This window comes from Heliangelus exortis, chromosome 6 (genome assembly GCF_036169615.1).
Source record: "Heliangelus exortis chromosome 6, bHelExo1.hap1, whole genome shotgun sequence".
Lineage (NCBI taxonomy): Eukaryota > Metazoa > Chordata > Aves > Apodiformes > Trochilidae > Heliangelus > Heliangelus exortis.
This window is the reverse complement of record NC_092427.1, coordinates 37,898,869-37,921,812: the sequence shown is the minus strand read 5'-3', so window position 1 is coordinate 37,921,812 and position 22,944 is coordinate 37,898,869. Positions and strand designations below refer to the sequence as shown.

Genomic DNA, 22,944 nt, shown 5'->3' with positions numbered 1-22,944 from the left:
CTTTTCAATTTGCTGTAACGACTCTCTAAGAAAATTTCCTTTTTCATGGTTTCTACAAAATACAAACTCTGCTCTTTCAGCCACTGACTACCAATTGTCTCCACTAGCAAAATTGAACAAAATAAGGAGTTTAACCATACCCAGCTTTTGACATTCTTACAGAAAGAGCCTTGTAGCCTGATCTCAGCTTTGCCTTAGGTCCACCTGTGCGTGACTGATGGTCTTTACAGATTAATTTAACAGTAGAAACTGTAAGGTTTTCTTTCTGATGCTATTTACTCTAAAACCAAACCTCTGTGTCAGTCCAGAAGGTGCTAAATTCACTTCACAGGTGTAAGATGTGAAGACGAGACCACCAAAGTGCCTTGTCAAAAACACTTCATCATTAGATTAATTTTAACGTAAATTTAAAATCAAGGAAAAAAAGCCCCAAAAAACCAACAAACCACCTAAATCAGCCCTGTGCCATTGCCCTGAATTCCTTAAAGCCAAGATTTTAAAGGCTCTTTATAACTGCTTCTGGATTTCCTTCACAGTGACACTGAAACCAAAGTGCCCACCTAAAAGATCTCAACTCTTCCCCAGGGGTTTACAACTTGTCCAGGATATCATACATAGAGGACAAACTTTCCCCTTTTTTCTCCCAAATGATCCAAAAAGAGAGAAAGAGATGGAGAGAGAAACACAAACATCCTCCTGTGTCACCAGAACTGTGTTTCTAAGCACTGCTCCCTAGCACAGCTGCCCACACACACACCACTGACATACATTCCAGGCTTGGCTCAATGGCACGAGTTCTACATTTATTCTAGAGTAGGGCCAATCCACTAAAATAATTTAAAACCCTCAATGGATTCTAGATACCAAGGCAATGAAGTGGGAGCCTTCTGGGATAAAAAAATAAAATAAAATAAAGGACTGTCAGTCCCCCTTTGCACAAAGTGTGTCTAGACAAGAATTTCACACCGAAGCTTCAGTGTTTCTAACACAACATTGTCACCATCCCTGAGACAGCCCCTTCAGAGCACGGTCTGTCTGCACTGCAGGATTTTTCCACAGTTGACTTCAGGGACACTGAGACAGCAGCTGAGAGGGGCTGGGGGTGTCCAACAGCCACAACACCATAGAAAGCAGCCTGAAAAATACTCTTTACCCGAATGCACTTTTCAATTCAGTGATCAGCACCTCAGAATGAAAACAGAGCAGAGATAGCCATTAGTTCCTGGGAAAGTAGTGTTCCCCTCCCACTTACAAAGCAAACTGCTTGAACAGCGTTGGTGGTGTCTAAATTTTTGAGTCTGTATGCAGACTGACCCTGTGTCCTAGGGGGGAAGACATGGAACATCACACAGGGCTACAACGCCATCAGAAGTGCACTGTCACCCACATTATCTGCTTAGAATCCTCCCTCTGAGGGAGAACAACTCGGTAATATGCACCTCTCAGCTGCTGAACATCAAAAGCTTCTGGGATGAGAGACTGGGGGGCAGGCAAGAAAAAAAAAAACACCCTCATTTTAATGAAAAAAGTGCTGTAGGCAGCCAGGAGCAGCAACGACAACCCCCTCCCCAGAATTGATTGCACAGACTCAGAGAGGTCCAAAGTCACACCAGAAATCTCTGAGGCACTCCTGGTTCTGAGAAAGAGAAGTCATGATCCAGTAGTCCTTGCAGTACTGCAGAGCGAGCAGACAAACCCGTTTCTATTCCTGCCCCAAGCCAAAGCCTCACTCAGCTCAGAGGGATCACATTCACCATTTCCCACGGCGTCTCCAGTCTCACAGTGCTGAAATGGGACTGATCAGCCTACGATGGATTGCACGTCACCCAAGGAGAAAGGAAGGCATGGAAAAAGGCATACAGTACATTATATACTGCTTCACAACCATGTTTACGAGGAGGGGAGGGAGGAGGGCAAAGGTGAGGGAAGAATTATTGCTGTTTCAGTAATACAGTATGATAGCTAAACCAAATCAAACAAGATCACAACAGTCAGTATTTTCACACTGCGGGACGACGGTTGCCTAAGGATGAACTTGCCTGGGGATCCAGGGGACAAGAGGGAGTCCTAAGGAAGGGAGAGAGTCCAATTTACACCTGGGATATCAGCTGCATATTGAAACTCGGAGATCGAGACTGCTTGGTGAGGGGAGCTCCTGGGGACAGGAGATCTTTGCCTTCCCCAGCTTGGCCTAGGCGGTCCTCTTGGAGGCTGATGGTGGAAAACCTGTTGGTGTTGCCAGCTGCCAGGTTGGTACCACTCTCTGAGCCAGCTCCCACACTGGAGCCTGCTTGACTGCCATTCACATAGTCAAAAGATTTACTGGAGGAAGCACTGGCGGTCCTGATCAGGCTCAAACTGTTGGCTTTTGGCACCACCTGCCCGGCAGGCAGGCTGAGGTGTTTCTTAGTGGGTGTCATCTCCTGTAGCTCTGTGTCCAGGTCCACGGACTGGTGCACGTACTGCTTCCAGGCTGCTGGATCTCGAGGGCCCTCGTTGGATTTTACCCCAGGGGAGGTTTCTTTTTCCTTAGCAGAACGCCCGCTCGCCGTTTTCCTGAAGCTGCCCTTCTGGGCTCCAGCTGGCAGAGGTTTGGTCCCGACTGGCTGGCTGCTGAGGGAAGCTCCTGAGGAAAACCCTTCGTCAGCATCATTAAGGTTGACAGATTCCTCTCTGCCGTTGATGCCCTCGGTGTCTACGCAGAAAAAAGACAACCGAGCACCCGAGTCACAAAGCTGCCCACTGAGTGTCACAACAAGCCTCGTCTGCTCAGCTGCCTGCATGCCACTTACTGCATATGATGCTCAGCCTGTAATCTTCCTGTCACACTCAGCACAATTACAGAAACTACCAAGAAGCACTCCCTGAGCTCCATTTGCCTTTCCTCTACATCACTGCCAAAGCATTTCCCAAACTTTGGGTATAAACGAGAAGATTCAGGCCCAATTTGGTTAATTTCTCTGCAAATACTGCTGGCCTCCTACACGTGGTTAAAAATAAAACACAATTTAAAAGCCTTTCAGACTAATTTTATCCAATTTTTGAGGCAGGAGCTAAGCATGTTCAGGATCTCCTAGATTAACCCAGTTCCTAGTTCTGTCACCTCCAGAGCTCAGCCCTCCCTGCATTTCCTGCAACCCTATCTAGGTCCTTCCACCATATTTACTTTTGTGTCAGCATCTAGATTTTTCAGAGAAAAAAAACCAAGCACCTTTGCATTAAGAGAAATTTAACCTCTGAAACACACTTCATGTTGCTTTTCTCTCTCAAAGAGAAAGAAAAGCCTGACAAACTTCTTCAAGTCCTCAGCTGTTTTTTCCTTAAATCCTCGTATGATTGTGACTGCAAACAGAGACTCTCTTTTAAAAGAAATTTTAAAAACTTATTCTAGTCATTTTTCTAAGCTCCAGATACTCAAAAGAAGAATTATTGTTTTAACAGGAAACTGAAGAGCATTCAGATTTCAAAACTGAAAATGGATCTGGAGTTTTTGCTCCATGTATCTCGTATCAATGGGAAGAAGCCATGAAAGAAACCATGCTGGCAAAAAAGGAGACATTCAGGCTATAAAAAAAAAAACAACTTGCTTTTCTATATAAAAAAAAAAATAACTGTGTAGCCTGATTATTTGCAAGCAACCTGCAAAGCCTATGGATCTGTCCCAGCTAGAACCATCATACTGCTCCACTGGCAGTTTGGGTCAGCCCAGCTTCCTGCAGTTTTGTGGAAGGAGGAAAAAGTGGTGGGGAGGATGTAAGAGATTCCAACACTCGAGTGGAATTTCATCCTTTCACACCAACTGGTAGCAGAGCAGTAAGGAATTTGTATGCAGACCAGACCAGACACAAAGCTTTCAGTGCTGGCATCACCATCAGGAACACAGCCTGATCTGACTGCACAGTACTGAAGCATAAAGCAAACGAGAAAACTTGACAGGGAGGCTTTTAATTCTGTTTTAAACTTACTTCTTTTCAGGAAACTTTGCCTCAGAACTAGTCTACTAGCTTACAAAAGGTGTTTAGCCACCTCCAAATCAGACCATCCTCAGGCCTCTCCCAGAACAATACAAAGTGGGATTATTCTGTAGTTCCATACAGTTTAATTTGACTCACTAGCCTCCCAGAAGCAGAGAGTTCATGCTACTGCAGTCTTTCTTCCTTGGAAAAGCCTTTAGCCTTAGAAAAACCTTCTTAGGTTTCAAGAGCTACTGTTAAAACGAAGGGTGTGTTTCTTGCTTTAACTTCCTGTAACCATATTTAATATTTTTTGACATTAGCCAGTGATATATTTTACTCACAGCTCACATCACCATTCCCCCCCCCGCCCCAACCTTCCCACACATAATCCAAGATGCTAATAAAAATACAACATCACTGGAGCATTCTGAAAGCAAGAGCACTTCCTCAATAAACAAACATTTGTGTTCAAATAATCATGCAGAGCTGGATGAAAGCGTGTTTGGTTTCAAGCAGCAGCAGAAGCAGCTCAAGCTCCCCTCTCAAGCCCTTTTTTAATTCCAAGGAAAAGTCGTGTAACTTGCAGGAAGGTATCCCCAGGCAACCCTGCTTTGCTTTTTTTATTATTACAAGAACATTTGTTGTCTTCAGAGTTTGTTAAACCATTGCTGAGCACCAGGATGCTGAAGCAGCCATTCCTACTCAGGGGCAGGGGAGCAGAAGAGCCACATTAAAACGTGGCACTTTCTTCCCAGAATTTACAGACAAGACTGAGAGGGGCTGTTGCAAGTTTTCAGATGCTGCAACCACGCAGAGGCCCAGGCAGCTCAGCAGCACTGGAAAATGGAGAGAGAAGACAACATGCAAGAGAATTTCTGTCTACTCAGATCCAAATACCTACAGAAGTTCTTAGTGGGACTGAAGTAATTCAGCAAACACATATTCTTTTTCCAATACGTGTCATTTTTCCTCTAAAAACTGCTCTCAGAAATGATTAAACAAATGTTTTAAGTGCTTACACAATCTGTCTTGGGGAAAAAAAGAATGAAGTAATACTGTTTTGTTTTTTTTTCCTCTCCAGTAGAACAATGAGAACAATTTAAAAAGCAAGCAAAAATTAAAGCCCTATTCCTCCTAAACACTCTTGTACTGTAGGGCTGGAAGAGAAAGAGACAGTGCAATCTGACAGAAATCATATCAATTGCACTTCTGGGTGTTCAGGACTCTCACTGATCCTTATCAGAATAATTCTGTTCCCAAAGTATCTGCTATTTATGCCTGCTCAGAATTAATCCTGAATATGTAGATTCAGCATTCTCCCCTGACACAAATCAGTGCACATCAGCACAGCTGCCACTCCAGGCAAGCAGGATGCCTCCTAAGGCATTACTGAGCCAGTCCTGAAAACTTTCTTCCACTTATTGGGTCGAAACACTGACCTAAAGAAGGGGGTTTATACAGCTTTTTAACATGGTTTTTATTCTGTTTATCCTTCCCATAACCCGGTGGTTGAAGAGTCACTAGGAATTACCAGTCTCTTGTTGTATGGCTTTATAAAAAAATGTTATTTCTGAGAGGGAATTTGCTAGCTGGAATTTTGTGTAATCAGCATCAGCAAGGAACACTATTTACACACACACAATTCTATACTGATAATCAAGCCAAACACCATTCTTTGGCTTTTTCCCAGATGCTATCAACTGGCAGAACTCATTTCACTCCAGTATGCAATTAGACATTGCTACTGTTAGAGAAGTAAAAGGTCTCCACTTGTGTTGAAGTAAAGCATGTGGAACAATGCCTTATCCAACAACATGCCCAATTACAGAGATGTCTTAAAGCAAATTAAGACCAGAAGACCACATCTTCATTAACTTCTTTCCCACTGCCTGTCTCTCCCAACAGGTTCTCCACAGTTGAGGACTTCTCCATATCCTTCAGGTCATGCACATGCAAAGTTTAGTCCAATGGAGTAAGGCCAACTGAACAAGGGAATTGAGGAGAAAACAGGACATTTACTGAGCATGCTCAAATTCACTGTGCACCAAGGAGGAGATTATAAACCCACACTAAATATTTTTATGCAACTTCTACAGAAGCATGATGTCTTAATCACTGTTTAACAGCAACACTGATTAAGGGTAAGGATGCTGCCAGAACACTACATTCTATCTCCAAATTCTCCAGATTATTGTTCCCAGAAGGAAAAAATCTGAAATATCTGTAAGTCATATCCAAATGTGCCAATAAATCTTGTTTATGATCAGCTGATATGCTTACAGAAGCTGGAAATGCCAAAAGAATGTTCAAATGGGAGGCTTGAGACTGGAGAACACTTAAAAATATGTTAAGCTAAATTTACGAGAAATTAATTCTCATCTCTCAGGAGAAATCATGATTCAAATTCTGTGCTCAAAACCAGGTATTTTAGAGTGAAGATGCACAAATCAACAGACTAACTGAATCAAAACAAATTTCTGCCAGCTACTCCATATGCTGCAGAGCAGGCATACAAAGGCCTGAAGCATTTCTGTGGCCAGCATGACTGAGAAAGAAAGCAGTAATTGCTTCTCAGACTCTAGAAACATGACAACCTGATTTCTTCCTGAAAACACAAGTGCTTTCTTGGTACTTGTCTCTAGAGCAGCCAGCTCATTCATGTAAGAAAGATGTAAATGTGTGAATTTTAAATCAGAGGACGACTGGCAAATAAAACCAGAAGCAGTTCTACATGTCTGGGATCAGCTTGACATTTAATGGGAACAGAAAACTTCGCTCTTGGGAACTTACAAACTACAGACTAAGGAGAAACTCTTGTAACTAAGTAGTAGCCAAATCCATTTTTACTCTATACTATAGATTACTTTTCAGGACTGGATTCATGTCCACCTGGTGCATTTTTTTTCCTTCTGAATATTACATTAAACATGCTCAGTAATAGAAAGTTTCCAAGCAATCCCAAAGCTCTCGGCTACGACCCTTGGGGTTTTTTTGGTTTGGTTTTTTTTTTTCGGTTGGCTGTTGGGGGTTTTTTGGGGGTTTGGTTTTTTTTTTTTGCCATGCCAAGCATTCTTTCACCACACAGCTGCAAGCCCCAGGCCAGCCCACGTGATAACAAAAAGGTAGTATCTGACCTGCTGTTAGGTATTTAGGGGGTGCGTGTATTGCAAAGAGCAGCTAATACACCCTGGGATAGCGGAAACACACACTAGAATGGAAAGAAGTTCTGCTTGGGGATAGGGAGCCAGGATCCTCCTCCAGCAACTGCCTCACTGACTTCTGCCTCCTCATCTCTGTCCTACCCTCTGTGGTGGCTGCTGCCAAGGTGGGCTCCGGGAAGCCATGCTCAGGGGTCTTGCGCACCAGCACCTCCCCCTCTTGCTCACGTTTGATCCCTAGGTCTGTGGAGCCGTGTTGGGTCGGGGAGCCAGGGATGCTGGAGTCAGCCTCGTTTGAGAAGTCAAAGCCATCTGGGATTCAACACACAACATTTTAGTGCTGCTTCTGCTCCTTGCTCGGCATTCCCCTTCTCCCTGCCCGGGTTGGAAAGAGATGCGGACACGGAACAAAGACAAAACACTGCCCGAGCTCAGTGAGAAGTTGTGGTGACATCCACAGAGAGGAGGGACAGGTGGGCTACACTGCAGACCAGGGACTAGCAAATGGGTAAAATGGCAACTACGGTGAAGACAAGCATGATCCAGAGTCCTGAGAACAGAAGGCAGCTGCTTCTTGTCCTGGACATCCTGATCCACCTGAAGACCAGAGGTCATTAAATCCTTTTGCTGATGCAGAAAAAAGGAAGGAAAAAAAAATAAAAAAAGTACCACAGGAAAAGATGTAATCCTTCTTTTCAGACTTTTACCCTCTGTTTATTTCTAGGTTATTCTACTTTTTTACCTTCAGCCATTTATGCAGCTTTTTAAAATGAGTGTTTTATACATGCAGCAACAAAGCTTTATAAGTATCACAAAGTGATTTCAAAACAAGCTTTTTGCTTCCCCTACACTGAAGACATCATAATAAGGTAAATACTGCTACATATTTATTTTTTTAATTCATACAGTCAAGCACTTCCATACTATGCACATCCTCACCAAGGAAAAACTAGGACTGGTTCCAAGCTACCCAAAGCTACTTTATGGCATCCCTCCCTAAATTGGGCCACAGGATTTCAGGAATGGGATGTTCAGCTTTTCCCTCTGCCACTGCCTCTGGCAGCTTTAGGCAGCTGTAACCCTGTGAAGGTCTGGATAATATCCTTTATTCCCTGAGCTATTTATCATGGGAGGGAGTTGAGTTTTAGCGTGGATTAAAGAAATCAAAGTCTATGACAAGCTCTACCCTCACAGTTTTATGCTGTGTTATGTGGGGGAAAAAAAAAAAAAAAAAGTTTTACTGAAAATTTTCCAGCTTCTCCATTTTCTCACCTACCTCATGGGTTATCACCAAATGAAAACCAAAACAAACACCTCACATGTCCACGTCCATGCAGAGCTCTGAAGATGTAAAATACTACACACTGTTATGGAATACCACCGTTCAAAAACAAACGAAGAGAAAACCCCCAACCAACTGCTCTGCAAACATTTAAACTCAGGAGGCAGATTGGGTGGTGGTGATGAGGACAGGACCCTCTGCAGCACCTGCTCTGGCCTCACAAAGCTCACCTTCTCTCCTCCAGCGGTGCCGCCGGATGGAAGCTGTTGTAATAGCAGTCCGAGAAATCCTGGGCACTGTGGGAGTCACTTCCACCTTCAGTACCTTCTGGCCATCCTGAGAGGAATCAGGAGCATCAAAGGGCAGGGAGTTCTTCATGGCATTGGCAACCTAAGGTAAAAATAAAACGTTGCCTCATGACACGACGGCGCTAATGGCACCGTTAGGTCTCGGGCTGGAGCCAGAAAGGGAGAGAAGCAAAAGTTGTTAATGAGGCCAGTTCCATCCCGATGGATGGCCCCATTCCCAAGATTCACAGCTGAAAAACTCATCACAGACCTATTCCCAAAAATACAGTTGAGTTTTCTCCATTTTGTGAGGTAATTTACCTCGTTCCGTTTCACCACCTGTACTGACAGAGGTAACAACCTAGATGGGAAGAAGAGGCTACAAAATGACAAGGAAATTACCACTGGTGCTTTATGACAAGAATGCCATAAAACCAAGAAGTCACAGGCCAAGCCAATGCAACTTGAGAGAAGAGGGTTCAATATATGGCAAGAGAAACACTTTTACTTCAGTACACACGGTCTGCATGTCTCAAATCCAAGCAGCCTACTTGTTAACTCCAGGCAAAGGCATGTAAACCCTACTGAGGCACAGATAAAATGAAGGCTGACTGTTCTCTCCACTCAAATGAGATAGTTCTGCTTCAGAATATGCAGATTTGCAACATACTCCACTTTTCTTCCTTTTGGATCATGTGTTTTTTCTAAGAACAGGCTGTATGAAGTTCACTGTACACTCGTGGCTAGCTGATGAAGTGGTATCAAGTGTTCAGCTCATTATTCCCATCACATATTTCTCAGTTTTATGCTGCAAGCAACATTTTCTTATGTCCCCCTCAACCTAGTGACAGCAGCAATTCACTTTTAAACCTCATCAATATTGTCTTGATACTCTGAGGGTGCCAAAGGCCTTGGCAACACAAGGGCCATCCAATAAATTCTTTGAACTCCCTAAAGCCCACATTTGCCAAATCCATTTAACTAATGAAGTCCCCTTTCATTAGCAACTGCACAAACACAAACTACGTGAACTCTATTGAACAGTTGGATCAGGTCCTGTTGGAAGAACTTTGTGTGATTTGTCCTCTGAAGATCTTGGATGAGGTTTGTCTGGGATGGGGGGGATGGAGCTGGCCGGGGGGGTGCTGAGGAGCTGCTGTCCTGGGTGTTGGGGAGAATTTGAGAAAGAGATAAAAGTAATTATAGTGCCATGTCTGTGCCCATGGCAGGGGGTTGGAATTAGATGATCTTTAAGGTCCCTTCCAACCCAAACCAGTGTATGATTCTATGATAAAAATACTATAGCAAAGTATATTGCGTGCCATAAAAGCTCCATTAATTAAAGGTGTTTATTTGCATTATAGTGAATTAAAAGTGACTTTCCTACAGGTTATAACAGGCAAAACACCCAGCAATTATGAGAAGAAATGAAACTGCTTCAAACAGTAAAGCCACAGATCCCAGGACAGTAACTAAACCAAAACTAAACCAGGGGCTGGAACCTATTCTTGATGACACTGAAGGCTTCAGGAACTCCTTTTTTCTGTGCTGAACCAGAGCAGACCGAGTTCAACAGAACACAATGGTTTGGCCTTCCCACCCTCTACTCACTAGAGCTGGGCCCCTCTTGGATAGGTACTCTTCTCCTTACACAGGATTAAAATCTAAAAATCAGTACCTGCAAGAGGAGCAGAAGAGTGACAGAGCACTTCTGCTTGTTGAACCTTTCCAACAGCACAAGTTGTGCTTCTGGGGACTGGGGAGAACCATATGGAGATAAAAAGCAACCCAACAGCAAGACTTCGAGTCAATCTAAACAGCCAGAATGAGTCAGTCCCCCTCTAACAGGGAAAAAAAAAAAAAAAACAAACCAAAAAAAGACACCACAAGCACGATTCTTCAGGATGCAAATCAACTTGCTCACTATGTCCAATCCATCCAAACAGCACAATGCAGACTTGGCAAGCTAAGTCTGCAAGTACTGATGACAAAGGATGGCTGATTCCAGGCCAGGCATCCACTCTTGCCTGGCAGAAAGGAGCTCTAATGAAAAGAGCATCCAACAAGAGCAGTAAATACATCACTACCAGACACTGGTGAAGGTGCTGCTGCAGCAGGAGCTTGCAGAGCCATGGTTCCTGTCTCCTGGGCTGAGGAAGTCTGTGTGACTGCACTGGAGCCACAGCTTGACACCCAGAACCATCACACACAGCTCTGGTTTTCAGAGGAAAAGACTGCCCAGCTGGAACTGAGCTGCTCCCCAGGCAGCACAAACCTCCTGGAATGGGAGCACAGGGGTACTGCACTGCAAAACATTTTCCTCCAAGAGACACAGCCAGACACAGGGCCTGTGATGTTTCTCATTGCAATGGTGACTGATGCCCCAAATTACACAAATAGCTTGAGTGCAGAGATTTGAAAATAATCCCAAAGCAGGGGGCTGCCTGAACATTAAATGGACTTCAAAGACTTTGCTGCTGGTAGGAAATCCGAAGCAGAGCTTGAAACTTCTCTCAGATGCTGCACAGATGAGATTTTATTTGGTGTCAGTGTTTTCCTGTTTAAAACACAAAATTTTATAATGCTGCTGAATTATACACATCTCCTGAAGAACATGGGGAGGTGAAAGGACTCCACCCTTTGGGAAAGGCAAATTACTAGGATATACAGCACGAGGCCAAGAACATCCAGGTCATTGTTTAATAAAACTGACAATGTCTTAAATCTACTTTTTAAAAACTGAAATAAAATAAGATAGGCAGCAAGGCAATGATCAGAGAATTAAGAAGAAAAGCTCACAGGTTTTGGGGCATATGCATGAAAACCCTTAGCACTGGGGAAGGAGGAAAAATTGGTCATGTCATGATATTACCAAAACCAGACAATGGGATGGAGAGGAATCAGTTGCTTTGGGGAAAGACATTCTAGAAGGTTCTTGCAATAAGTCATCTCTGCTCATTAAAAATGAACAATGAGGACTCAAGATTGCCTTATGACCAATTGAATTCAGCTGCAGATCCTCCCACACACCTTTTAAATACAGTAGTTTGATGGGATGGCCCAATTCAGCATGCTCAGTATTTAATTTAAAACTTTCAATTGATGGAGCAATGAGTCATTTCCAAAAGGAACCAACTATTATAATAACTCAATGGATACCAAGCATTTAAAATGCAGCAGTGTCAGAAAGCCTGTGGATAAAATTTTACAGCCAATTCATCAAGAGAATAATTTTACATCATTTATTACAGAAGAGAGAGATCTCAGATTGCCACATAAGATTTTTCCCAATCCACTCCTTTCTCAGTTACGTAAAAGGCAATGAAATGTTAGTTCAGAGGAGCACTAGAGGCTTCTAGCCAGGACTCTGATGCAGAAACTGAGACAAGAGTCTATTTCACTTCATCCTACTTAATTTTCTCTCCATTTTGATCCTCATTCCTGTATACCTGAAAAAATAAAATCCCTCTATTCCTCCTTTCTGTCAGCCTCCTCATCCTTCCCAATCACATCCACCTGCATCCAGCCCAGTTTCACCACTATCCCATTTCACATCCCTCTTCTTATGAGCACAACAGCAAGTAGAGTGGAAATAAAAAAAACAAACAAACAAACCCAAACAATTAAGAGAACTCCATTCTATTACTGCCCCTTCAGAGGCAAAGATTAACATCTGTGTGACTTTAATCAATCAAAATCTGACAATGACTCTGGAGCTGAAGCTCCTTTTCACTTTCAGCTCTGTCCTACTGTTGCTTTATCTACTGTGTCATCAGTTAAATCTCAGTGTATTCTCAGCCCTGCTGAAGGTCAAGAAGTGAAGAAAACACCTTTTTTTGCAGCCAGTGTCCTATGACATATAAACATATGGTTAGGCTCCTTTAAATGGTTCATTGGTGGCCTCTGCCAAAACACCACCAACACTTTGATTCAATTGTAATGCACTAGAAAATCCTGGCTCTCAGCATCAATGAGTCCTAGGAGATCTCAACACCCCAGCTTAATACTCAAGCAGAAAAATCCTGGTATAAATAGCTGTGTTGAAAACACCAGCTGTTAACAAGCACTTCCATTTGGGAGTGCAGTAAAAGGCCACAAATGCTTTCATTACCAGTCCACTTCAGAAACACATCCATATTCCTCTCAACCAAGTCCATAAATTGCAATGGATTGTTTCTTACCAGAAGAGGCTGTGAGTAGAGTTCAAGCTGTGCTCTGTAAATTATGTCCTCCAGCACCTCCTGGCCAAGATCCCACTGACCATTATATCTAAAAAGTAAAGAAAGATATTTATCTTTCATATTATCAACCAAACTTGTATTTTTTTCCTGCCTAAATCCACCTCTTCACATATTTCTAACAAGCAAAGTTCAACTGTATGTACATCCCCCAGCCCCTCTACTTTTTTTTAAAAGTATAGACAAAGCAATTTTTATTAATGTTGCTGGTGTAACAAGAAAGCTGCTCCCTGTCACCTCCAAACAAGACACAGCAGATGCCATAATCAGAACAAGCTTAAAGAATGAAGAAAAAAAAAAAAAAAAAAAGGTAAATAGGGTCAAGATGCAAGGGTTAACCCTACTTAGCAGAAGTGAATTTTCCTCAGGGATGGCTTGCTGCAAGCTGAGAAGCCACTGCCATTCACGAGGTCTGAATTTCATCGTGCTGGCTCGGCATCCAAGCTCATTATGCTTGTAACAACAGAAGCTGTGTGGTGGCAGTGGAAACTTGGGAAAAATGAAGCCAGTACTTTCTACTGGTCCTTCATTACCCAATTGAACTCTGACAAAGATATTTCCAAATTATCAGTTGGCTGAGTGAGGAACTAACAGGGAATACACACCAATCCAGTTATAAACTTGTGTTACGAGTGTGAGTATTTTTAACTCAGTCATTAAAAAACTAGCATTTATGTGTTAATTTATGTCAAACCAGACATTTCCCTTTGAACATAAAACCTCACCCACTTACATGGCATAGTAGACACCAGTGAGCAGCTGCACCATGAAGTCAGGGTCCAACACCACTCTACCACAGTGCTCTTTCCAGCGTTTCTCCTGCTGCCGTGGAAACCCACTCACACACAGCCTGCAAAACCCACAGCACTGTGAGAACATGGCAGCCCCACAGAGACAACAAATCCCTTTACATCACAACAATTCTGGTTAACTTTTCAAACCCGTTTTTCAAAATATAAGCAGACAAGATGGAACACCCTTAGGTTGCTCTCCCAGCCACTGAAGGAGTTTTGTAACAGTGCCTCGAGATGTGGCTTGCTGCTAACCCACTGCTATTCCCACACAGTGATTAACTCCATCTGTTTTCCTGAAATCATAACCAACCTCTAAAGAATGAGGGTGGCAAGATGTTCTCAACTGCCAGACACCAAGCAGCAGACTGTCCCCAAAAAATCAGTAACTGAAACCACCTTTCTCTAAAGGAAACATTTCAGTGGTACAGAAGAAAAATGTCATCTCCCATCCTGGTGTCTGATAACAGGACGTGACCACCTTTTAGCTGAAGCTGGTGAACACAGATTCTGCATTCTTGGGCACTGCTCTCAGCTATCTTCTAAAAAAACCCAAAATAAATTACTTCTGACCCTTGAAAAAGGGCCTGCCTTCCCACAAAATGCCTGGCAATGAGTCTACATAAAGACCAGAGTAATTTATTGAGAAGTTTAATAACTGAATCTTCACCAATGGAAGCCACAGCTGGCCAGTAATATATCACTGCTGCACTGTTTCAAAAGCAACAGAAAATCCCTACCCTATAAAATCTCTCTTCCCTACCCAAAGTACAGGTCTGATTTTCAGATGCAGGAATATTCAACAGATGTGGCAAATTCAGCATAGCCACAAGTCAAGTGAAGATGATGGAAGCACCCCAAATATTAACCCACACCCCTCAAAAATCACAGGAAAGAAACAGGCTCTAATCATAACTACCTGTGTGCTACTTATTGTTTATTATATTGATTTTATTGATATTACTGATTATATGTTGTTAGAAGCTACAGTGTGGTCCTTCTTTGCTACACAGCTCCATGTTATGCTTTCCTCTCAAGGCAGCATTGTGCTGAAGCAAACAAGCTAAGTCAAAACAAATTTAAAGAGGTGCCTCTGTTTGCAGGACAGAGAATTACTCATTTTGAACAAAAATGCTGGTGAAAACAGGCACAGGGCAATATCAGATATTCTTGAGATTTTTTAGAACAAAAAGCAGGGATCTTTTCCAACCAGACACTTCTGAGACTACTCAATAGAAGGTTACATAAAGGGCATGTGTAAGAGTTTGAGAAACCACAGTACTGAATCCTCCAGAAAATGGGATGATGTTATCAGGGGAAAAAAAAGAAAGGAAGGAAAAAGAAAAACCAAACCACAGACAAATACAAACCACTAAAATCTAGAACAATGTGTTCATCCTCAGAAGCAAGACACTAATATTTGGAAGTAGAGGAAACAGGTAGCATCTATTCCTCACAGGATTTTTTAACTGGCCATACTAAAAAATGTCTGGAAGGTATTTAAATCCAAAAACATGCAAACCAGTTTGAGTAGCCTCAACTAATTTTCCCCAAAAAATGGTTTTGTTTTTTCTTTCCAAATAACAGAAAGTTTCCAAATAACGAGAAGGGGAGCCCATAGAGTAGGAAGAGAATCCATGTGTTTTATTTGTATGCAAGCACAGCTTCAAATTTCCAATTCAGTTGCACGACTGACTGAGAGTTAAAATATTTTAAGCTATTAAGCACAAGCAGTACATTCATTCCTTTTTTTGCTGGCTGAACAGTCAGAAGTCCACACACACCCTGCAGAACTATTTCAAAATCAAGTGTCTCACCTGGAACCCATCCTACAAAGTGACTGGTAAGAAGAGGCAGGCATATAGACAATAGCAGAATTGTAGCACAGCATAAGAAAGCTCAGCACCTCAAACCTGGAAGGAGACAAAAGCAAGACCTTGCATGGTTTAAATTCTTAATATTTTATCAGAATTTAACATAAAAATTTCTACAACTCAGTCTTCAAAAATACCCCCCACAGCAAAAAGTGTCAGAAGTACACATGCAAATCTTGAAATCCTCTTTCATTACAATTCACTAACTTGAAACAGGATATTAAAAGTTCAGTGTTAAACACCTAGAATTATTGTTACTGAAAGCCATGAGCATATCAGGAACTGTGAAGGAAATGGTACATGGCATATTTGGACAAAGAGCTCTGCACAGGTTGGCTATGCACTCAAAATTACTGTATCAGTTTTCCCAGAGATAGCTTTAGACAGAGGTAAGGCTGGCAAGTCACTAGAAGAACAGGGCAATTTCTCCCATCCCTAGTTCTGTCCATCCACTCAGCTCCATTCCCCCTTTCCTGTAGAAAAAGGAGTCAGAGCCTCAGAGCCAAAGCTGAGTTTATGCTTCCATGAAAATCTGAGCTGACAGCCATAAACCCAAAAATGGACACAGAAATGACAGAAAAGTTACTCTCTTCTAAGTGAACTCGTAGAACATACAAAGTTGGGATAAAAAAAGACTATGCCTCAAACCACCAAGACTGTTCTCTAGATTTATTTCCAAGCACTTCATGCTGACAAAGGACTGAACACGTAATGCATTTGGTTTTAAAGTGTAAGGACTTGTTGTCTGCCTGGTGAAGCACCTCTGCTGTTAGAATACCTCCTCCTACCTGTTCTGGGCTGTGAAGGTTTCTCTTTGAGGATGGAGATCACTGTAAACTACCCTGATGAGATCATGCTGACACAGAGCTCCTTCAGTTAAAGCCATGGATCCAATAGTAGAGGGCTAGAAGTAGGTGGTGGGAGGAGGAAGGAAGGGGGAGAATGAAATGGTAAGCAAAAGGTTCCCAAAAAGTCTTAAACCTCCTAACCACCCACACTCATCTCGTGAGCTGGAAAGATCAAGATTATTCCAGAATACAGCAAATCTGAACATATTACCTATTTCCATTGTTATAAGCAGCTTCCACACTGAGCAGGTGAGAGCAATTTTCAACTTTGATCCTTACCCATCCATTTATACTAAGCTGGTCCTCACTGCACAGACCTTTTGTACAGCAGCAGCAGATAAACACAACTCCAAGTTCAACTTGCATTAAGGAGTTGTTAGAGCAAAACTACTTTCATTCTAGCACCTAAGAGGGGAAAAAACACAGCTGCAACTCCAACACAACCAACCTCTCTGCAAAATGGGCACTCTCAGCCAAGATTTTTCAACGTTTACATTCCTTCTCTTCTGCTAATGCCACTGAACTTGATTGCACTAATTGCAAGCTACTGACACTGAAAACTTTCTGCAACAAGATGCATCTACAGTGGCCTGTTGCACCAAGTGGGTCCAGTTTTCATTCCTCACATAGATCCAGTTTTTATTTACCACAGCAGCTCTCTTACCTCATGGTATATTGAGGGCTTAGATAACGAAGGGATGGTGAAGGATAAAACTTTATTGTTTCCATCTTTGTCAGCAATTTCCTGCATTAAAGACAAAACCAAAACTCAGATAGAAGAAAGGAGATTGGACTTGGAATAACTTTCAGCTCTCAAAAGACATTTAACAAACAAGAAGTCAAATGTCCTGAGCTGATTAGCACCTCAAGGTCTCTGTGCATTTCCAGAATACCAGCAAAATCACAAAAGTATTTAAAAAGCAGGAGAGACCTCTGCCACAGACTTTTTTTTTCAGAATGCCTCTGCAACATTTAAAAAAAACCAGCACTGGCTCTGTGATGAGTGTGACTTCATCAAAATCAAAAAAAAGGACAAAAAAGCTGCTGTAGCCAACCTTTAGATTATAACATTTCTTTATAAGAGAATTATGTAGTGGAGCAAGGCTGAAGTTGAAACCCAAAAGACAGAGACCCAGGAGGGCTGATGAATCACTTGCTGCCAAGGGGCAGTGCTTAGCACAAATGCTCCCCAGAGAAAAGGTGAAATGAAGGAGACTGGCAGAGTTTCTCCAGGCATTCTTTCAGGAAGAAATACACAGAATGTTCTCAAAAGGCTTTCAGAGTGGTCAGGATTTTATAGTTGCTAGGCTACTACATAAGCAAACCCAGCAGTTTTTAAAGCAAATATATTAAGAGCAATTATGTAAGACTATACCAAAAAGGAGTCTGAAGTGCTACCTCTTCACTTTGGACAGCAGATTTCCAAACAGTGAACTCTAGTTATTCCAGTTAATGTGAAAACTTAGTCCAAGGTGGCACAACAGGGCTTCAAGAATCATAATGGAGCACAGTTGATGAGGAAAGAAATGGGCAAATCTTTTGCATTTTGCTAAATTCTTTCTAAGCATTGAGAAAATAACAACATCCTTCCTTCACTTTCCTAACACGTGCAGAAAAATATCAACAACTTAATCAAAGAATAAAAAATAGCAGGAGCCACTGCCCATTTTGAGGTTTCTTTCTTCCTGAGACTGGAGAGAATGAAGAAATGAATCCCCTCAAAAAAGATGAATCACCAACATGACATTCAAAGGAACTGCAAAAGCACCTTTGGGAGAAAATGACTGACAAAGTGAACATGTTACTTCAACCCAGCAAACAGCACCAAAAAAAGCAGTGAGCAGTTTCCAATGTTTTTCCTATCAGGATAAACCTACAACAACTGGTTCTTCTAGTTGTTAAGAGTTCATCTACAGACACACAACGTTTTTTTAAGACTCACAGTTTGACAGCTCTGTCTTATCATGTATAGAAACATAATAGCCAATTTAAAGGAGGGGTTTATTATGATAGCAGAGGGAAGGGCTGTTTAAGTTTAGTACGTTTTAAGATCCTAACTCAGACACTCCCATTAAAGAATGCCTATCTTGGCAGTATTGCTAAATTTATCAGCCTCATAACATTACCAGAGTAAACCTTTCCAGGCTAAGGTATATAACAAAGTCAGTATATAAAAAATTACTTTTACAACCCAACTCAATCTACAGTTCCTTGTACTTATTCTTAAAAGCCACACTTCCACTGAAGACAACTCTGCCACAAATGCACACGGGGATGTATGGAAGTGTGGGCATGCAGAGGGGTTTCAGCTTCAATGTGTTGTTGAAAAGACATATGCAGAGCAAAAACTGGGGCAGCCTGACCAAGCATCTCCACAGGAACCTCTACTTTTCAACATTAACTTCACTGGCTACAGTTCAAGCAAGACCCTGAGATGATCCTTCTCAGTCAAAATGTTTGTCCCAAAAAGATTACTATAAAAACGTTTTTGCAAACATGTTCTTACCAAACCTTCATTAGGTGATGCTTTTCTCCAGATTAAACAGGCTTTTGTGTAAGCATATTCTGATTTTAAGCAGATGCTCCCAGTTATTTACTTTATTCCTGGCGGGCAGTGAGGCAAAGCCTCAGATCCATTTATTTTTGTATTTTATATTTTATATTTGTATTTCTATCAGCCATCCCCACTCATCTGACTCACCAGGTTGTAAATGCCCAGCAGCAAGGCTTCGATGCAGCCATTGCTCTGCCTGTCCCTGCTGGCAGTCAGACGCAGGTACACCCAGATCAGCTCGGGCAGGAACTGCAGGGTGAATCTCTTCAGCCGAACCTCAGAGCTCCGGTAAAGTTCGAAGAGCTGGTGGCAAACGGGCTCCAGGAGCTGAGGAGAAGCAAAAAAAGGGCAATCAGCTGCTATCGGGCTTCTCTAGCAAGGCAGAACCTGCACCATAAAACCGAGAAGCCTTACAACTGCCCCAGTAAAAAGTACAAAGGTTAAAGAGCAGGGGCTAACGACAAGTCAGACAGATAATGACAAGATAATGTCAGATAATGACAGGGCAGATTGACAAATTAATTTCTTACCTACAGCTTTTACAGTCAAACCCAACAGGTGTGCACTGGTTCGTGGCAATGCAAACAATTTTCCATCTTGAGCTGCCCTTCAGGTTTCAGTATCAAAGAGCCCCCATCAAGTCAGTGAGATACAAGGACAGGAAAACCCCTGACTTTTTGTAAGAGTCTGCAGTGCCAAACCAAAATCTAAAACTAAGATGTATCCACAGAACTGTTAATGCACAGGAAAGAAAAAAAAAATTAAAAAAAAAAATTAAAAAAAAAAAAATTAAAAAAAAAATATCACTAAGTACCTTCCCCTTTCCCATGAGTAATCAACTGTTAATACCAAAGTCAAAAACTAAAATTCCAAGAGGAATTCTGATCAGGTCAATGAGCAGTATCCAGTAACACATCCAAAGAAAGGGGATGACATGACCTAATGAGTTTCAATATAGAAAAAGAGGGGCATTTGTGTAACCTAAATAATCTATATTCATACAGAAGAGTCAAGAGAGTCAGAAAGTAGAGCCTTAGATATTTTTCTCTAGTTGGTCACAAAGCCACAACGTGACATCTGTGTTAAAAAAACAAAACAACTTTCTTATACAAGGCTCTGGTATAAGGATCCTGTGTAAAGAGGCTTCTGACTGGCAGCCTAGGTAACCCCAGGCTAAAAATCTGTTTTTATAGCAAAGAGAGGGAGGGAAGAAAGCTGACTGACAATGTTGATACAGAACGAGAAAAGTCCAGTCATTTAGAGCATGCAGATTTTTACAAGTACATTTAATAAAGGATTTCATATATATATTTAGCACTTTATGTCCAAATGATGCATAAGTATATTATTCCTTAATTGATATTTACTCAGTATAAACAACTGTCTAAAAAGTGACACTAATTATTAAAGCCATCTGTTACAGTAAGTGTTCAGATCCTGAGAAACAGAACTGTCTCCTTGCTTCCTGACAGCCCTAGCACATTGCAGGTGTTCAAAGAAAAACATGGTTAATAAATAATTCAGAGATCACTGAATAAATGTGTAGGTTTTCTTTAAAAGAAAAAGAGAGCAAGAAGCTAGTGTTAAAAAGAAAAAGAAATAACCTCTGGAAACAATAAACACAAGCATTTGTGCAAGGAGATAACAGGTGCAAGACAAGCTAACCAAATATTAATATCCAGCTGCACTGCTATAAATAGTATTCCTGTTAGATTAGGGATGACAGCAGCCCAAAGCTGTTTCCTATTTTAAAATAAGCCTGTCTAATCAAGTCCCATTAAAAACAGTGGAAAAGAATAATTTACTTCAGCTCAAGTCAGTTGAGGCTCAACTAGAGCAGCTATGAGGTTTATTCTGCTTTTTTTCCAAATTAGACTTTTAAGTGAAACCCTGGTCCCTAGAAGGACACAAACCATACCCAGTCACTGGTGCTGCAAGCATGTAAATACCCCTCATTTCCAGCTTTCCTATCAGTTGTGCAAATTACTCAGGTGAAAACCTAAAAGCTGTACTGCTTTTGGTGTCTTCAAGACCTGTAAGTCCACAAGAAAAAGCTGCCACCCCAAAGACACTACAGCAAAAATAATTTCAAAGGCAGGAACACCAAAGTCTTTCCTGTCAGAGCACAATATGATCATCTCCCACCTAAAACACAAACCTTAACACCAAAAGAAAGAGCAAATGTTTTCCTTGCATCTTCCTCAGATGGTTTTGAAAGCATGAGCCTCTTCCAGTCAATTCTCTGGATGTAACTATTGAGAAGACACTGGATGCACAGAGGAAAGGGAGTTTTGTCACCAGCAGTGGGTGTGTACATGAACAAGCACATTTTTTTTAATTTAGAAAATGTTTCAGTCCGAAGTCAAAGGAAAGTATCTCAGCTGCCAGCCAAAAAATCCAAAGCCAAAAGTCTCTCTTTTCTGGTAAAGACTTTTCTCTTGAGGAGCCTTCTTATTACCACAAACAGCAATTAGCACAACAAACATAAACAAAGTTTTTACTTACCAAAATACACACTAAGTGACAACAATGAAATTTGCAGACTTCATTTTTATACCTCACAGAGATGCAGACTACTCAGGCTTCAAGGAAGCTGATGACTGACTTGAGCTTGGCTTATTTTACAAGTCTGCCAAATCTTCAGAGCCCTACCTTGAAGTTAAATCCACTCTGGGAATGCCTGGCTGAGCTGTCCAGGAGAACCTAAACAGCCTCACAGGAATGATCAGTGTTTAAATTCAGGTACTGCATTAAGATCCATAGAGCATTTATGTCTACAACTCCAGAAATCAGACAACTATCTAAACAAAATAATACTTCAAAAGCCCTTTACTTAAAAATTTAAATACTGTGCAAAAAATCAATATATTAGTTAGCTAAAGAAGCTGTTTATAAGCAAGATCACTCTCTACTCCTTAGGCACTTTCTGTTCTGGTCATCATCTTCTCCAAACTAAAAAACTCAAGGAATTTTCTAAAAGGTAAAAAGTAACAATTTTATTTAACTTGACAGGATGCTTGCATTCATTTGCCAGCTCTCAAACTGGCAGAGAGCTGTCAAAAAAGAGGAACACCTTGGTTGTTTGGGTTCCTAAACACACTGCTTCCATGGTAAATTCATAATCCTGATCTTACCAAGCTAGAACTGATTCTAGAAAATTAAGTTTGACCTAAACAGCCTCTTTCACAAAGTTTTAAAATAGGCCAACTTTATGATTCAGGCAGACTAAAAACATTACTTGTCCATCAAGTTTAAGAATCCAGCAAAGTGAATTTTTATAACAGCCCAGCACATAAGCTTTATCCTCAGAAGCCATCACTTACCTTTCTGGTAAACAAAGCCCTGTGTGGAATATTTTAAAAACCCCTGACACTTAGAGCCAAATACAGCCCAGAAGCCTGCAAATTAATTCATTTACTACAATTATACTCCTCGTACACCAAGAAGTTTGGAAGAGGGACAACAAGGAAATAGATACTGCCTGAGCAAGCAGAACCTGCAGCTGGTGCCCTTCCAGTCTGGGGCTGCTTCTCTGACACCTGAGAGCAGAATCAGGCCCCAGGGCCAGCAGCAGCTCCACAGAGGAGCACATCTGACAAGCACCACTGTGCCATCAGGTGAAGGTTGCTGTCACACCCTTAAGAAGATACTCTTTGCAAAGCTGGTTCTTCCCATTTTTGAAAATTATATAAATGAAATGCTCAAAGGAAGGCTTTAGAAGTCCACAAGCAAAGGCTGATACATACACACCACCAGCAGTGGTGGCTTCAGGTTGGAGTGAGAATTACAGTAACTTCAGTACAAAGAAAAAGGTCACTATGCGAGTTATTTGTAAGACTGAAATGAAGCTGACAGCTGTGAAGCTTTTTTTAATTATTTTTTAAATTTTTTTTTATTCCGTGAGCATTATGCAATCTCCTTTAAGCTCAATCAAGCATTCAGCTTCCAAAAGCAGC

The 22,944-nt window shown here is 41.6% G+C and overlaps 1 protein-coding gene across 3 annotated transcripts in view; it reads right to left on the bottom strand.

Annotated features, from left to right (window-relative positions):
• Positions 1–782: 782 nt before the first annotated feature.
• The window catches only part of HYCC2 (hyccin PI4KA lipid kinase complex subunit 2), a 43,520-nt gene continuing 21,358 nt past the window's right edge, over positions 783–22,944 (bottom strand). For 2 of the 3 annotated variants that reach the window (XM_071747914.1, XM_071747913.1), the window contains 9 exons: positions 19,136–19,315; positions 17,099–17,179; positions 16,375–16,490; positions 15,530–15,625; positions 13,655–13,771; positions 12,865–12,952; positions 8,627–8,786; positions 7,259–7,426; positions 783–2,695 (listed from right to left, as the gene is read on the bottom strand). In XM_071747914.1, the coding sequence (XP_071604015.1) occupies positions 2,091–2,695; positions 7,259–7,426; positions 8,627–8,786; positions 12,865–12,952; positions 13,655–13,771; positions 15,530–15,625; positions 16,375–16,490; positions 17,099–17,179; positions 19,136–19,315 (1,611 nt within the window). In that variant the 3' untranslated portion in view covers positions 783–2,090. The remainder of the gene's footprint in view (positions 2,696–7,258; positions 7,427–8,626; positions 8,787–12,864; positions 12,953–13,654; positions 13,772–15,529; positions 15,626–16,374; positions 16,491–17,098; positions 17,180–19,135; positions 19,316–22,944) is intronic. The other variant, XM_071747915.1, reaches the window with a different exon arrangement.